The sequence below is a fragment of the Felis catus genome, chromosome D2, assembly GCF_018350175.1.
Source record: "Felis catus isolate Fca126 chromosome D2, F.catus_Fca126_mat1.0, whole genome shotgun sequence".
Classification (NCBI taxonomy): domain Eukaryota; kingdom Metazoa; phylum Chordata; class Mammalia; order Carnivora; family Felidae; genus Felis; species Felis catus.
The window spans coordinates 33,515,490-33,533,116 of record NC_058378.1 but is presented as its reverse complement, the minus strand read 5'-3'; the positions used below and the strand labels follow the sequence as shown (position 1 = coordinate 33,533,116).

Below are 17,627 nucleotides of genomic sequence, written 5' to 3'. Positions count from 1 at the left end.
TAAATTTAACTGTCATTTTTTGGTGTTATTTGTTAAAAGTTCACTTCCTCTCATTGAAGGGAACATATGGCACAAATAGGGGAAATTTACCGACTATGTTCTGTAAAATAAATATATTTTTAAGTTACCCATGCAATATTTTCTAACATTAAATACACCCATTCCTCTCCACTCCTTAGATCCTTTAATAATCTGGCCACTGGTGTGAATTCCTGTTTTTAGTCTCTCAGTGTGGAGTCTGGCATTCAGTATTATGCATGCTGCATCCTAAATTGCTGATGTATACACTCCTTAAATGGGAGACCTTCAAAACGAACAATTCCATCGGTTCCTTGCAAAGTTGAGTCCCGGGCCAGCCCTGCCAGGAAGGTCCTCCGTCTTGGCCAGGATTCCTGCCTGAGGGCCCCCATCCGCAGACCCCCGTCTGGGATGCACGGAAGCTTGTGTGTCCCCAGGGCTGGCACCTCACAGGGGCCAAGTGCAGAGAGCAAAGTCAGCCAGCGTCCCCACCCTTCCATCTCCAGCCCTCCAGGTGGGGGGGATGCCACCCCTCGGACTGGGTCCAGGCGCCCCCAGTGTCCTTCCTTCCGTCTCCGGTCCTCCCAGTTCCTACTCTTCCCCTGTGCTTCCTGCGCTCTCACTTCCTCTCTTTTCCCTCCCCTCCTTTTTTTCTTTCACTTCCCCTCTCCTGTAGGGGAAGACCCTCCCTCGGGGCTCCCCAGCTCCCAAAGTCGTTCGTTCATTCATTCATTCATTCATTCATTCATTCATTCATTCATTCTTTTAAATTCTCAAGTTAGTTAACATACAGTGTAGTCTTGGCTTCAGGAGTAGAACCCAGTGATTCATCACTTACATACAGAAGCCGGTGCTCATCCCAACAAGTGCCCTCCTTAAAGCCCATCACCCATTTATCCCACCCTCCACCCCCATCAACCCTCAGTTTGTTCTCTGTTTTTAAGAGACTGTTATGGTTTGCCTCCCTTTATTTATCTTGCTTTTGGCATCGAGTCAAAGTTCTAGAAGGGCTGCAATAAATAAATTTAAAAAAACCAAAAGATCTGGGAAGAGAGAAGATGTATGATGGGTGGGAACAAGAGGTATTGGAGAGTAAGCAGTAAAGAATGGGAAGAAAGGCAAACAGGAGCTTCCGGGTGGTGGAGGCTACTTTTGCTGGGGCAAGTCTTGGTTAGTTATTGGCAGGAGATATGGGTGATTAAACCTAGCTCAAGTCTATCTTTTTCTAATAGACTATTTTTTAAGAACCATATTAGATTTAGGGAGCAATTGAGAAAATAGAACAAAGAGTTTCCATATACTCTCTGCCCAGTTTCCCCTATTATGAAACATTGTACATTAGTTGCAGTACCTTTTCCACAGTTAATGATCCGAAGGTGATACATTATTATTAACTCAAGTCCATAGTTTAGATTTCCTTAATTTTTGCCTTTGTCTTTATTCTAGGATCCCATCCAGGATACCACATTACCTTAATTTTCACATCTCCTTGGGGTCTCAAGCCTATTTTTAATGTGCATCCTTAAAGGTGCTAGAGTAAGACCTGAGTTACCCTGAAGAAATAAATCAGGGCCAATTAAACAGAGCTACTCAAAAGTGCCACGCAGGATAGCTCTGTCCATCTCGATCTCCTCTTACTCTCTCTTCCAATTAGAACTTAAATTCTATTGGAAAAAGGAGAAATGTGTTAGTAACTGGAACTGAAACTTTGTTTTGCCTCGTTGGCCAGTCTTGTGCCAAGCCTGAGAAGGGAGAGAGTTTATGATTCACTCAGTCTATGCAAGAAGTTCTTATTTACAGATGTCTAGACTGAGAAGTTCAATTTATCCAGATCTGTGCCTTTCATGGGGATAGAGCTTTCATTCAGTCCCTTGAATTCATTAAAAACAAAACAAAACAAAACAAAAAACCCAATCAACCAACCAACCAAAAAAAACCCCTCTATCCTCAACTCTAAAGATTATTTTTTTTCGCTCTTAAAGTTGGAATTCTACAAGTGCCTATAATATAAAGAAGCTAGAATTCTTTTTACACGTACTCCAAGAAATATTTAGCTTGTGGAAAGCTGTTGGTTGTGGCAAATCCATGGAAATTCTGGATGCCTGGGCAAGAGGCTAACTGGAACATGAAACAGAAATTCTTTGAAAATGTATCTATCATAGGTTATCATACATTTTCTTACACTATTCTAGAACCAGTATTTAAGATATTGGAACCTAGCTCTTAATTATCTGTTCATAATAGCAAATTCCTACATCAAAAAGTACGTTGTGCCAAGTATGTGACACAAGACTCACCCATTGGTGATGCAGGTGTGATGGTGAGAAAGACGCAGGTGAGAAGCAGGAATTGAGACATCCTTCTAGACCAGCCACCGCAACAGACTGGAAATCCTCTTAATTCCAGTTGTCCTTCGTCTCTTCTTTTTCAAGCACTTTTTGAAAAAGGTCACTAGGCTCTTACGAAAAAAGACTTTACAGTACTGGTTGGGGCTTTATCAGAGGAAGAGGATGAGTGGGATAAGGTGTCCATTGTTCTGGCCTTGACCCCAGATAGAAGCACCGCTTTACGCTGTCAACAGGGTTATTGATGTTTTTCTTCAGTGGGGGAGAAAGCCCGTCACAATCCCTCATCCTCCTATTGTTTTCTCTCAAGAATTCCCTGCACCAAGGCCTCCGGTATCTTATCCAGAAGGGAACGTTAAGTGAGTTACCATGTCAAAATCTTGTTTTGTGACTTCTAGGAATTAATTTCATGGTGTTGCAGCCGTACCATTCATTGCTTATGAAATGAGAATGGGATAAAGCCAAATTGTTGGCACTGGTCATTAGGAAACGTCTTGGTCAGATGGTGAAGGAGTTTATAAAGGCACACGAAAAAGTAGTAAGGAGACGTGTGGATTAGGGACAACATTCTCTTGAAGCAAGCTCCTAAGTGTGCTTTATTATGGTCTTTGGTCTCAAAACTTCCTAAAAAGAAGGTTTAAGTTGTGTTTTTACCAATTCCAGCAGCAACACCTCAGTTTTCATAGGGTCTTTCTGTTCCAAATTAAAATGGTTTAGTGTTCCTCATTTTACTAATTCTCACACGAAGAGGTAGAGGCTTCAAATTCGGAATGACTCACTCATTGAAAGTAACGACACCGAAAGTGACGCTTACTAGAATTTCATTTTTAGACAAAAGAGGCAAAATGAAGGGACCTGCATATTATGTGTCCCCAGACAACCTTTGGTAATTACAGGTCCAGAGTCTGCCAGCTCCCTGACGTTCTACAGTGTGTGGACACCTGGGACTTGGCAAGCACTAGTACAGGAGATAAGGTAAAGGGAGGAGAAAGAGAAGGGTAGAGGACAAGTTTTTATTTTATTTTTTCACCATTTAAAACAATGTTTATTTATGTATTTGGCGGGGGGGGGGGGGGAGGGAAGGGGCAGAGAGAGAGGGAGAAAGAGAATCCCAAGCAGGCTTTGTGCTGTCAGTGCTGAGCCCAACGCGGGGCTCAATTTCATGACTCATGAGATCAGGACCTGAGCTGAAATCAAGTCTGACACTTAACTGACTAAGCCACCGTTTTGTCTTTTTTTTTTTTTTTAAAGTCGGTTTCATGCCCAACATGGGGCTTGAACTCATGACCCTGAGATCAAGAGTTGCATGCTCTACTAACTGAGCCAGCCAGGTCCCCCGAAAGATTGTGTTTTTAAATACTATATTAAACCAGGATCTGAATGATATCAAAGTTTCTCTCTCCTACTCTTACCTTGATCTGATGCTTTGGGCTTCTATCGTTCGTACACTATTTATATTTCTTGTCCTATAACCAAATTTCTAGTGACTAGGGAAGGGATATTTGTATTAGGAAGTAGTTCACAAATGTGTCTTCTTAATCTCTTGTCACATTTTTTCCCTATGCTAAGTGGCATCCAAATTGGGGTGGCCCCTTTCCTCTAAGGGTTTCAGTTCAATTAAACATTAGTGCTTACTAGGGGCCAAGTGCCATGCTGTCTCTGGTCTTTGACAGTGACTAAAGGTAAAAGTGTTCCTGCAAGCAGAGTTTGCAGAGTGGAAAGCTCTAGCAAGGGGTTTCTGTTGATCTAAATTTATAGTTAGCTACTTTATCACTAGCAGATGATAGCGGAACACAGGCGGTCTGACCATTTTTAGCTTATTAAGTTGCAATTTGATGGCAGCAATGGATGCATCTGGGACTGAGGAACTGTCTCATTGCAGTTAAGGAGTTAGTGCTCTTAACAGAAAAAACAAAACCCTGCAGTTTCCTGTCCCTGAGAGACCATCTGAGTGCTTCATATGTGTTGCAGAGAAACAGAGGACGTGTGCATGAGATAAACTCAGATTTGCTGCCAGGATTGATGGCCAGAGTCAAGGACTTTTACCAGATAGCCCTTTGGTTCTGTAAACAAGCATTCCCAGGATGGTAGGACTTTTTTTTCTTATTCCTATTTTTTCCTTTTTAGTTGACCTGCCCTTTCATTTTAATTTTTTATGATGAAAAATTTCAAATGTATACAAAAGTAGAAAGAATAATACCCAGCTGCAATTACTAATATTTTGTCTATCTTATTTATATACCAAGATGCATTTCTAACATATGGCCTTTTTTACATAACTGTAATGTCATTCTTACTACTATGAAAACTTAGTACTATTACCCATTTCATATTAAAATTTCCCCAACTGTTTCAAAATTTGCATTGCTAGTTTGAAGTCAGGATTCAAACAAGAGCCATACATTGCATAGAGTTATATCTCTTAAATTCTCTTAATCTAGAATGGTCCCTCCCTTTTCCTCAACGCTTACACCATTTGTTGAGGAAAGCCAGTCATTTGTCCTATAGAATGTCTCACGTTCTAGATTGCTTTGACTGCTCCTTGTGGTGCTTTATAGCGTCTTCTTTCCCATATTTAATGTTAATTCTTGTTCATATTTTCTTATTTTTCTAAAGTACGTGCTATTAGAAATTAAAAACAAAAATATTCTGGTGACACTGAAGGAATTTAATGCACTGGAGGAAGGCAGGAAATAGATCAGTTAGGAGGCAGATGAACCATTCTGCTGTTGAGGAGAGATCTGAGTTTACCTAACAATCTGAGAGCTACCAGCTAACAAATGGGGGAGGGGAGTGAGTGAGATCATCTATGGAAAATGGGGCCCAAGATGGAACCCCAGAGAAGCCGAACATCAGATGTGGGCAGAGGAAGGGGACACTGCAAACGAGGCCAAGAAGTAGTCAGAGATTTAAAGAAGGAAACTCAAGAGTCGAGTCACAGGAGCAGAAGATATTTTTGAGGAGGGATTGCTCAGTGGATGATGAATTTATAAAACATATGCAAATGAAAATTCATATAGTGGGTCATTTTATATTCAGAATTCATTACAAATTAGCCTATACATTTATCCTAAGGATGTAACTATGTAGTGCATTCTGGAAGAGAACAAGTTTGTACTTACTTGGGAGATCAACAAACTAAAGATCGTTGGCAGTGATAAAAATGAATTACAACTCTCAACAGTTTTGGTGAAACTGAGTTCCAAAATCTAAGAAATTCCACTTTTCTGTGAAATCTCTCTAGATTGATTTTAAAAATTCAACCTATTTGTTTTTGTAAGCATCTACTATGTCCTCACCACAACCCTTGAGAAGCAAGATACAGCAGTACATGTGACAATGAGCTCTATTGTTTCCATTTACCATATTCACCACACTCACCAATTCTCCGTTACTCGGTCTGGTTGTTTGGTCATAGGAATGCACTGATGGGTTGGGACATAGACGTCTTCTCTGTGCCTGTTTCCTTCTCTTTAAAGCACTGGGCTGACTAGACCAACGGTTCCCATTGGAATCACCAGAAGGGCTTATTACACACAGACTGCTGGCCCAGTGCCTAGTTTCTGATTCAGTGGGGATCAGAGAAATTGCATTTTTAACAAGGACACACCAAGTTGCTGCTCCAGCAATCATACCGTGAGAACCCTTTTACTTTTTCCATCTCTAAAAGTCTATTATCCCTTAGCAAAACTGCATTATCTACACTCACTAATGGATTTAACTCTCTATTATCTATCTCCACTGAAAATCCACTGAAGCCTAACAATGTCGTGGAAGGCGTAGACATTATTTGCTGAAACCAAACAGTGGCTTAACGTTTTCAATCTTATTTTCTTCCACCTTACTTCAGTCTCAGGGATGTCTGCTCTCAGTACATCTCACACTGCACTAAATACAGTCAGACATTTAACGTTTAACATATGATTTTTGACAGGCCGTCAATGGATTAGGTAGCATGTGATATTTTCCTGTTTGGTGATCATACAAACTCTTAAAATAATGAATATTTAATCTTGGTTCATTCTTGAACAACTTTCTGAAGTCCAGAAGACCACACTGGGCAATCTGGTGGTCTGATACAATAGAAAATTTTCCTGGTAGTCAGGAGATAAGGATATTGGTCTCAGTCTCGCCATTGGCTTTATTACGGCTGTAGAAGTCACTTAACCTCTGGTAGCTCTGGAAAATTAGGAAAATACTGACCATTTTAGATTCAGGAAGCATGAATGAAATGCCTGTTTTTAAAATACGGGCTCTAGTAACCAAATTTAGCTTCAAAGTAGTAGTTTTATAAAAATTAATTTTAGAAGTAAATGCTTCTCCACCTAGAATTACAGGAAAATAAGGTTTTGTTTTCTTGGTTTTGCTTTAAAGAATAAGATGCTATAGTTCAAAAATTGAATAAGTATTTATTGTTCCAGAAGGTACATTGCTTTTTATACATATTTCATAAATGATACAGGATTTTACACATGTTCAGTATTTTGCTATTTGTGTAAAGGACTTTTCTCCACATCCTCCCTCCCTTGCCTCCCACACACCCTGAAAGGATTTGCTCATTGCACTGTGCTGTTTCTTCTTAAAAACCCTGCACACAAACAGGATAAATGATTTAAAAATAATTCACATTAACTTAACAAAAATAAATGAGGGGAGGGGCTGAACGACTGGGGGGAGGGAAGGGGGGACATGCGCCCTTTCATTCCAACATGCCAGTGGAAGGGGTGGCGGCAGCAGCGGCGGCGGTCCTGGCTAGCCTTCGACCTCTACAAGGCACCTGGAGTCTGGGTTTGTCGCCTAAAGTGTTTCTTTTCATACACAATGATCCCAAAGGAGGAAGAAAATGAGAAAGAAAACTCCTTGCCACAATGAGGAGGGATGAATCATGTGAAAGAAAAAGCCAATCAGCTGTGTGGCAAGCCTCATCATCCTTTCCATCCTGTCCCCCACCGTAGTGCAAAACAGGATATTAGACACAGATTCCTTTGACTCTCCAACTGCAGATGTCATCTGGAAGTATGGTAGAAAATATTTTGATAGAGTATAAGATTAATTCTTCCTTCTCTCAATTTAAGATAAGAAAAAATAGGGTGAAGAGGGCAGGTTGAAGGAAGCCATAGAAATGTATTCTTGTATAAAGATAAATTGCACCCTTTGAGATCCACACACTTGATTTACAACTATTAAAGTGGTGGAGGTGGGAGGGCTCACAAACAGCGTGGAAGTGTGTGTCCTTCAAGATTAACAAAATCTCCAGACAAGGCAGCACCACCTGGGTGGGCTGGAATGCTGTCACACAAGCAGACTAACAGCATTGAAATTATTCTGGTTCCGAAATGGCTAGAGAGCCATGATTTTTTAGCCAATCTGTAAACCTTACATCTTCCTGATTTGGTAATACAGCTGACCCCCCCCCCCCCCTCTGATTTGAGTTGTGGAGGGAGAGAGGAATATCAATAGGATAGTTAAATAAAGGAGGGAAACTCTGCCTCCTTTTAAAGATTAATTAGTAAAAAAACAAAACGAAACAAAACAAAACAACCTCATGCAGTGTTGCCAATGATTCCTAGATACTGATCCAGAGCACTGGAATATACAGACATTTAAGAAGGTATTACGGGATAATCCAAAGTGTCAATTATCAAACAGTCGTAAGTTGGTTCCAACTATCATATGGATAAAATTAGTGTAACCAACAGGAGTGGGTGGTCAGAAAAGGGCACAAATAGGAGAGATTCCTGGTAACTTTGCAGAGACTGGGTCCAATTTAAAATAAATGCTAATGGCACGGGCTCAGACTCTGTTTGCCACCCACATATCTTGAGGATTTGCTTTTCTGGTATATTTATTTACTCCTATGTCAAAAATAAGAAAAGTTAAATTAAAAAAAAAATTAGAGCTGAGTGGGGTGCTGGTGTGTTACTGTTTTGCTGACCCTGCAAAGAAGATGCAAGAAAGGAACACCCCCAGCATCCTTTTCTCTTTATGAATCTCTCAACTGTATAATGCATCATTTTCATCCAGAAACTAAGATGCTTGATTAAGACAATATTCACTAAGCCCTTTGAGCTTACATTCCACAAAGCCTGATCCTCAGATTTTAACATTCCCTTCTTCCCTAAGATCCTTTTTGTTTTTGTTTTTAATTAAAGGTAAAAACCCTCTACCCCGACATGGCTCCCAGCTTCCACCTGCAATGCTTTAATTAAAAAGGCAATAGTTATAAACAGGTGTTCTTTCTGCCAGGATTCAGAGGCTCTTTGCAGATCAATCTTTTTCACCAATTTGTCGAAGGGGCAGATGTACTTGTAATGGGTCTCTCAGTCTCTTAAGGTCCATTTCTGCCTAGAATAGAAACAAAAGGTGAGAAAAACTGGCTAGTGATATTACTGTCTCCAGAGAAAAGGAAATTTTCTTTTCTGCATCACTATGAATCACAGAAATCATCTCAATTACTTTTAAAATAAGAGTGCCTCAGAGGCAAAGGGGTTGAAAGGCACAGGACTACAAAGGGGGACCAGAATGGAAGTCTGTCCCCGCAGTTTCAGCTGTCAACAGAGCCTTCAGAAAAGGCTGAAGGCCTATGCTGTCAATAGGCCAGGACTTGGGGATCCAAGAACATGGGGGAGCATCTGATGTACCTTGATGGCATTTCTCGAGAGAAAAGCCGTTTCACAAGCCTTTGTCTGGATCCAGAACTTTAATTTATGGAGATTCAAATTTATAATTTTAATTATGCCCCAGACCTTAGTTGTTCGTCCAATAGTTGTTTTGAGTTTTTCACTTAGTTTAAAAAAAAAAAACAGGATTTGCTGTCAACAACAGCACTTTCAAAATTCACACACGCTGGACCTCAACCCTGAGGAGTTGGATTAATAGGCTCAGGGTGAGGCTGAAGCATCTGTATTTTTAACACCTCCAGAGATGATCTGGTGCATTCCCTCCAGCTGAGAACCACCACAGGGAGCAACAGAAGACACCAGTCCACTTAGGCCAAGGCAGGAAGGCAGACTAAGCCTATTCAAAGCACAACCCGTCACCAAAAAGGGACAGAGAAGGGCAACCAAACATTTAAGAGGGTGGAAGAGCTTCTAGAAATTTTTGAAAAATCTCTAAAGTCATATAAGACTACAGAGAAGAGGAATGAAGATTTATTTACTGAAATCAAAGATATCAGAGGGAGGCACACTCAGAATTTTGAAAGGTAACTATTATGAAAAATAAAGTACATCAATCTTTTTTTTTTTTAAAGCATCTTTGGGGTGCCCGGGTGGCTCAGTGGGTTAAGCATCTGACTTTGGCTCAGGTCATGATCTCATGGTTCGTGAGTTCCAGCCCTGCATCGGGCTCTGCGCTGACACCTCAGAGCCTGGAGCTTGCTTCGGATTGTGTGTCTCCCTCTCTCTCTGCCCCTCCACTGTTTGCCCTCTGTCTCTCTCTGTCTCTCTGTCTCAAAAATAAATAAACATTAAAAATATTAAAAAGAAAATATTGGGCTCTGTGCTGACAGCTCACAGCCTGGAGCCTGCTTCAGATTCTCTGCCTCTCTCTCTCTCTATCTCTCTCTCTCTCTCTCTGCCCCTCCCCTGCTCATGCTCTGTCTCTTTCAAAAATAAACATTGAGGGGCGCCTGGGTGGCGCAGTCGGTTAAGCGTCCGACTTCAGCCAGGTCATGATCTCACGGTCCGTGAGTTCGAGCCCCGCGTCGGGCTCTGGGCTGATGGCTCGGAGCCTGGAGCCTGTTTCCGATTCTGTGTCTCCCTCTCTCTCTGCCCCTCCCCCGTTCATGCTCTGTCTCTCTCTGTCCCAAAAATAAATAAAAACGTTGAAAAAAAAATTAAAAAAAAATAAACATTAAAAAAATTTTTTTTAATTAAAAAAATAAAAAAAGTATCTTCTAGTTCAATAAACTCTGACTTGTGCCTGGCAAACACTTCTAGTAGTCTCTCTTACCTGGATTTTATTTTTGCCCCATTGCTACCACACATTATAGGTGGAAAACATTTGAATTATTGTAAAAGATTTTTAAAAGGGAGAAAAGTAAAAAAAGCCAACTTTTGGGATGCCTGGGGGGCTCAGTCAGTTAAGCATCTGACTCTTGATTTTGGCTCAGGTCATGATCTCATGGTTTGTGAGATCAAGCCCTGCTTGAGATTCTCTCTCTCCTTTTCTCTCTGCCCCTCCCCTGCTTGTTCTCTGTCTCTAAAAAAAAATTAAAATGTTAAAAAAAATAGACAAACTTAAAGAACAAAAAGTAAACATAGCTCTACAAATTTCAATATGCTAGAGTTAATAGGACAGACATGACCCATCATCTTTTCACCTGCTTGTGTTCTAAAACTTTCCAGAGAGGTATCCATGCTAAAATAGTCATTTTTATCAACTGAGGAATAATTTATATAGGAAGAAGAGGGTTGGCTCATTCTTTCAGAGTTTACCCATTGAAATACTATAGCACCATACAAAATGGGACTGGAATTTATTTTTATTTTTGGAAAACTTACCTGAGCAATTGCATCCTTGAGCTGATTATATTTCTCTAGGTCAAAACGTGACTTTTTGGCTCCTTTATGGAAAAATAATAAGTATTGTCTGTCTCTGGCTTCTGGATAAACATATTCCTACAAAAATAAAGGAGAAATTAAATTATTAGTCCTTAGAATGCCCCTTAGAATACTATCTTTACAAAATAAGCATCTACTAACTGTTGATCAGATTCAATACACGTGCACAGTTATAAAGATACATACTGATGTGTTGTGTTAAATATTTATTTCTTAAACATTTTTTATTGTGAAACAGACACGTAAGTGTATACAAAACAAAAATGTACATCACAATGAATCATCACTAAATGAATATGTTAATCATCACCAGATAAAGAAAATCTAACACTGCCAACAACCAAGAAGCCTTCCTTGTGCCTTCCCAATTATTAACCTTTCCTTTCTCCCAAAATGAATCACTATCTTGCCCTTAATGGTAATTGTTTTCTTTCTTTCTTTATAGCTTTCCTACTTAAGTATGCATCCCTTTCAACTCTATGGCTTAGTTTTACCTGCTTTTTGAATTTAATAAAAATAGAGTCAGACAGTAGGTATTCCGTATGGCTACTTTCACTTAATACTATGTTTGTAATATTCATCCTTTTATAGCCCACTCATTTCCATTGCTATGTTATATTCTATTGTATGACTACATCACAATTTATTTATCCATTGTACTACTGATAGACTTTTGGTTGCTTCCAGGCTTTGGCTATTATGAATAATGCTGGCAAGAACATTTTTGGGCTTAACTCTTCTGTTGGGTATATACCTATGAATGGAGATCCTAGATCATAAGGTATGCCTGTGTTCAAGTTAAGAAGTGATATCAAACAGGTTTCTAAAACGACTGTACCAATTATACTCCCATCAGCAGGATATGAGAGTTGGCATCATTCTATATCCTTGCCAATACTTGGTGTTGCCAGTTAAAAGAAAAGTATTAGCCATTCTGGTGTGTGTGTGTAGAAGTACTACTTCATTTTTAAAAACAGCTTTACTGAGATATAATTCATATACAATTCACCCATTTAAAGTGTAATGTTCAATGGTTTTTAGTGTATTCATGAAGTTGCACCACCATCACTGCAATCAGTTTTACAACATTTTTATCATCCCCAAAAGAAATCCTGTACTCTTCAGTAGTCACTTCCTATCTCCCTTGACATCTCCAGTTCCAGACAACTACTAATCTATGCCTCTACAGAGTTGCCTTCTGGACATTTCATACAAATGGAATCATACAACCTGAGCCTTTCGTGTCTGCCTTCTTTTAAGGTTCATCCATTTGTAGCACGTATTGGTACTTCATTTCTTTTTATTGTCAAGTAATAAGTCCATTCCACTGAATGGATATACCATATTTTATTTATCCATTAATCAACTGATAGACATTTGGGTTGTTTCCACTTTTTGGCTATTATGAATAATGCTGCTATGAATATTCCCATACAAGTTTTTGTGTGAACATGCTTTCATTTCTCTTGGATATCTATAGCATTTTCCTGATCACTCATGAGGCTGAGACCTTTTTATTAGCCATTTGCATTTTCTTTTTAAGATGTGCTTATTCAAATCTCTTGCCATCGTTGTCTATTGAGTTGTCTGTTTTTTTCTTACTGACTAGTAAGATATGTTTATATATTCTGGTTATGGATCCTTTGTTGGATATATGTACTACAAATATCTCCTCCCAGCCTGTTTGCCTTTTTAATGGTGTTCTTTAGTAAACAGAAGTTCTTAATTTCAATATAGTGGGATTTATCAATCTTATTCTTTATAGTTAGCACTTTTCATTCTGGGTAAGAAGTCGCTCCCTATTCCACAGTAATTAACATATTCTCCTATATTATCTTCCAGAAGCTTTATTGTGTTACCTTTCATATTTGGATTGATAATCCATCTGGAATTAATTTTTGTTAATTAAAGATGTATAAAGTCATTTCATTTTTTAATGTAGATATTTATAGAAAGAAGACTCTCCTTTCTTTGCAGTGCTCTTTTTAAAATCAAGTTCATTTATACCAGGTCTATTTTTACATTCTCTCATCCATTCCATTGGACTATTTGCCTATCCTTGTGCCACTGTCTGAATTACTATAGTATGATAAATAAAGCTATAGTCTTCTATATCCAGTATGGCAAGTCCTCTTACCTAGTTTTTCTTTAAGAATTTACTGGCTTTTCTTACCCTTTTACATTTTTATAGAAATTCTAGAAGCAGCTTATTTAAATCTCTTCTCCCATCCCCAAAACTGTTGGGATTTTGACTGGGATTGCACTGAATCACATCAATCAATTTGGATACAACTGACATTTTTTAATATTTACTTTTCTAGTCCATGAACATGTTTATTTCACTTACTAAGTTTCCTTTAAAGTTTTTCTGCATAGAGGTCTTACACATGTTTTGCATGATTTACAGGTATATATGTATACACACACACACACACACACACACACACACACACATATACATATATATATGTATATATGTGTATGTGTATATTTTCCAGTGGGCATACTTAAAGGGAATTAATATAATGCTTACCCTTAGTCTTAATGAATGATAGACATAAAAATGAAGGAAAAGACATTTTCCCAAATGCAAAACTGCTACTTTCCAGTAATGTTATTATAAAAGACAGAATAGTACACATTTCCAAATGCATTTTGGTTACTCTCCTGATTAAAGAAACAAATGCTTAACAACATGGTTTTGGGTATATGCTGAATCTGCACAGATTATAATTTTGGCCCCCTTTTTTTTTTGTACTTTCAAGTTTTAATTTAAATTCCAGTTAGTTAACATGCAGTGTAATACTGGTTTCAGGAGAATTCATTACTTACATATAACACCCAGGGCTCATCAGAAGTGCCCTCCTTAATACCTATCATACATTTAACCCATCTCCCCACCTACCTCCCCTCCAGCAACCTCAGTTTGCTCTCTATAGTTAAGAGTCTGTATCTTGGTTTGTCTCTTTTTCCCCATGTTCATCTGTTTCATTTCTTAAATTCCACATATGAATGAAATCATGTGGTATTTGTCTTTCTCTGATTGACTTATTTTGCTTAGCATAATACACCTAGCTCCATCCACATCATAGCAAATGGCAAGATTTCATTCTTTTTGATAGCTGAGAAATATTCTGTTGTGTGTAGATATATGTGTGTATGTATGTGTACACATACACGTGTACATATGTGTACATGTATTCATATACACGTGTACATACACACATACATGTGTGTATATATACACACACACATACATACACACACACATACAAACACACACCTTATCTTCTTTATCCATTCATTAGTCGATGGATATTTGCACTCTTTCCATAATTTGGCTATTGTTGATAGTGCTGCTATAAACATTGGGGTGCATGCATCCCTTCAGATCAGTATTTTTGTATCCTTTGGGTAAATACATAGTGGTGCAATTGCTGGACCATAGGTTAGTTCTATTTTTAACTTTTTTGAGGAACCTCCATACTGTTTTCCAGAGTGGCTGCACCACTTTGCATTCCCACCAACAGTGTAAGAGGGGTTCGTTCCCCTTTCTCTGCATCCTCACCAACACCTGTTGTTTCCTGTGTTGTTAATTTTAGTCATTTTCACAGGTGTGAGGTGATATTTCATTATAGTTTTGATTTGTATTTCTCTGATGATGAGTGATGTTGAGCATTGTTTTCACGGGTCTGTTAGCCATCCGGATGTCTTCTTTGGCAGTGTCTATTCATGTCTTCTGGCTGTTTCCTCACTGGATTATTTGTTCTTTGGGTGCTGAATTTGATAAGTTCTTTATAGATTAACCCTTTCATTTGGCAATATCTTCTCCCATTCCAAAGACTGTATTTTAGTTTTGTTGATTGTTTCCTTTGCAGTGCAGAAGCTTTTTATCTTGATGAAGTCCCAATAGTTTATTTTTGCTTTTGTTTCCCTTGACTCAGGAGACATATCTAGTAAGAATTGCCATGGCTGATGTCAAAGAGGTTACTGCCTGTGTTCTCCTCTAAGATTTTGGTGGTTTCCTGTCTCACACTAGGTCTTTCATACATTTTGAATTTACTTTTGTGTATAGTGTAAGAAAGTGGCCCAGTTTCATTATTCTGCATGTTGCTGTCCAGTTTTCCCAACACCATTTATTGCAGAGACTATCTTTTTTCCATTGGATATTCTTTCCTGTTTTGTTGAAGATTAGTTGACCATATAGTTACGGGTCCATTGCTGGGTTTTATATTTTGTTCCATTTATCTGTGTGCCTGGTTTTTTGCCAGTACCATATTGTCTTGATCACTACAGCTTTGTAATATAACTTGAAGACCTGAATGGTAATGCCTCCAGCTTTTCTTTTCTTTTTCAAGACTGCTTTGGCTATTCAGAGTCTTTTGTGGTTCCATATAAATTTTAGGATTGTTTGTTCTAGCTCTGTGAAAATTGCTGGTGTTATTTTGATAGCAATTGCATTAAATGTGTAGATTGCTCTGGGTAGTATAGACATTTTAATAATATATGTTCTTCCAATCCATGAGTGTGGAATGTTTTTCCATTTCTTTGTGTCCTCTTCAATTTCGTTTATAAGTGTTCTATAGTTTTCAGAGTACAGATCTTTCACCTCTTGGTTAGGCTTATTTCTAGGATGTATCTTATGGTTTTTGGTGCAATTGTAAATGGGATCGATTCCTTCATTTCTCTTTCTGCTGCTTCATTATTGGTATACAGAAATGCAACAGATTTCTGTACATTGATTTTGTATCCTGTGACTTCACTGAATTCATGTATCAATTCTACCAAGTTTTTGGTGGAGTCTTTCAGGTTTTCTACATAGAATATAATGTCATCTGCAAATAGTGAAAGTCTGACTCTTTCATGCTAATTTGGATGCTTTTTATTTCTTTGTGTTGTCTGATTGCTAAGGCTAGGACTTCCAGTACTATGTTAAATAACAGTGGTGAGAATAGACATCCTTGTCTTGTTCCTGACCTTAGGGGGAAAGCCCTCAGTTTTTCTCCACCGAGGAAGATATTAGCTGTGGGTCTTTTGTATATGGCCTTTATGATGTTATACTTCTAAATATTTTTAAAAGCCATTTTAAGTTACATCTTTTAAAGTTTAATTTTATAATTGTTACTGGCATATAAATATGCAGTTGATTTATGTATACTAACCTTGTATTCAGTAACCTCATTAAATTGACTTATGGATTCTAACCAATTATATGTACATGTTTTTCTATTTTTTTAATGTACAAAATCTTTGAATAATGTCAATTTTCTTTCTTTCCATCTTTCTTTCTTTCTTTCTTTACATCTCTTATAGCTTTTTCTTGCCTTCTCCTTCCAGAGATGATTTATGGCTATTTATGATGATTTATGTTCAGCATCATGCCTGACACACAATTGGCATGCAGGTGCACATACTCGTGTGTGTGTGTGTGTGTGTTGTGTGTAGGATAAATGGGTACAAAGAACACGAGAACACAAGAGAAAAGAAAACTAATTTGACAACCAAAACTTCATTCATCATAAAACTTCATTCATCTCATAAGAAGTTACTCGAAGAGGAATTCTTACCTGACGTGTCATTACAAAATATGCATACATTGCCATGGCACTTCCATAAGTGATAAAGTAGGTGACTGGCTCCATGATGTCCCAGGAATATTCCCACCAGGTAAGCCGGGCCAAAATGCCAAACTGTGTGGCCATGTAGGCAAGTCCACCCCATAGCACCAAAGTGGTCCTCTTCTCAGCTTTTCTGCTAATCTCAATTCGTACCTAGGGGGAACACATGATCAGTCAATGATAAGGCATAAGACATTTTAAATTTAAACTGTTCTATGTTCATTAAAGAAATAGGTATCATAATCAAGACATGTTAGTCTCAATTCTAACAAATGTAGTGTCTTCCTAAATAGTATCTGTAGTTTCTACTGGAGAAAATATTCTGTAGGAGTAACACTTTTCTTAGGACATTTGTGTTTTGTGTTGCACCCTAGAAGTAGATGAAAATATGGTGAAACTACGGAAGTGAATAAGTGTCTACAACTCTTCATCCAACTACACAATTATCTTCTTTGCAGGAGGGATATGAAAACATGCCACTGTTCTCTTACTGTGGTATACAAGATTTAATCTATTCTCGTTCCTTATGCAAGGGGCCTGTCAGGGCACAGAATAGCACAGTGAGTCAGAGCATGAACTCTGGATTCAGAGCAACTGCACTCAGGCCCTAATATGCAAATCATTGTCAGTGTCATTATAGAGTTCTTCTGAGGACTAAATAACAGAATACAGGTAAAATACTTGGCATAATTTCCAGCACATAGTAAATATTCAACAAGGATGATAATTTATTTTGTTACACCGATACATTAAAAAATACTTTACATTTTGAAAAGACCAAATTTAAAACTCATCCTCCTTCACAACAGTTCAAGTTTAATTGATCACATTCCTACTGGTCTTAAGTTTACTGAGGATAACCTTGAGATACTGGTTATTTTTAAAGAAATCAGAAAATGCACAATATTGAGTATTTTGTTCCCTTTCTTAATCTCTGAAAGTATTTGCATCATCATTAAAAATAATAACGACATATGTTTACTGTAAACATCTGGAAAAATGTAAAGAAGTAAATCAATCATAATCCTACTATTCCATTAGCATTTTGGATTATATTCCTTCTGACTTTTTTCTGTGTGTAT

The 17,627-nt window shown here is 38.2% G+C and overlaps 2 protein-coding genes across 9 annotated transcripts in view; both read right to left on the bottom strand.

Annotated features, from left to right (window-relative positions):
• Positions 1–6,607, bottom strand: part of OIT3 (oncoprotein induced transcript 3) — a 31,711-nt gene extending 25,104 nt beyond the window's left edge. Inside the window, exon 1 of one of the 2 annotated variants that reach the window (XM_019813255.2) lies at positions 5,745–6,607. Coding sequence is in view for 1 of the 2 variants with exons in the window: in XM_023240543.2 (XP_023096311.1) it covers positions 2,316–2,376 (61 nt within the window). In the remaining variant the exon portion in view is untranslated. Of the gene's footprint in view, positions 1–2,315; positions 3,373–5,744 lie in introns of those variants that run through there. The other variant, XM_023240543.2, reaches the window with a different exon arrangement.
• A 145-nt stretch (positions 6,608–6,752) lies between these two features.
• Positions 6,753–17,627, bottom strand: part of MCU (mitochondrial calcium uniporter) — a 201,092-nt gene continuing 190,217 nt past the window's right edge. For 6 of the 7 annotated variants that reach the window (XM_023240544.2, XM_045040130.1, XM_045040134.1 and 3 more), the window contains 3 exons: positions 16,495–16,698; positions 10,868–10,984; positions 6,753–8,708 (listed from right to left, as the gene is read on the bottom strand). In XM_023240544.2, the coding sequence (XP_023096312.1) occupies positions 8,631–8,708; positions 10,868–10,984; positions 16,495–16,698 (399 nt within the window). In that variant the 3' untranslated portion in view covers positions 6,753–8,630. The remainder of the gene's footprint in view (positions 8,709–10,867; positions 10,985–16,494; positions 16,699–17,627) is intronic. The other variant, XM_045040131.1, reaches the window with a different exon arrangement.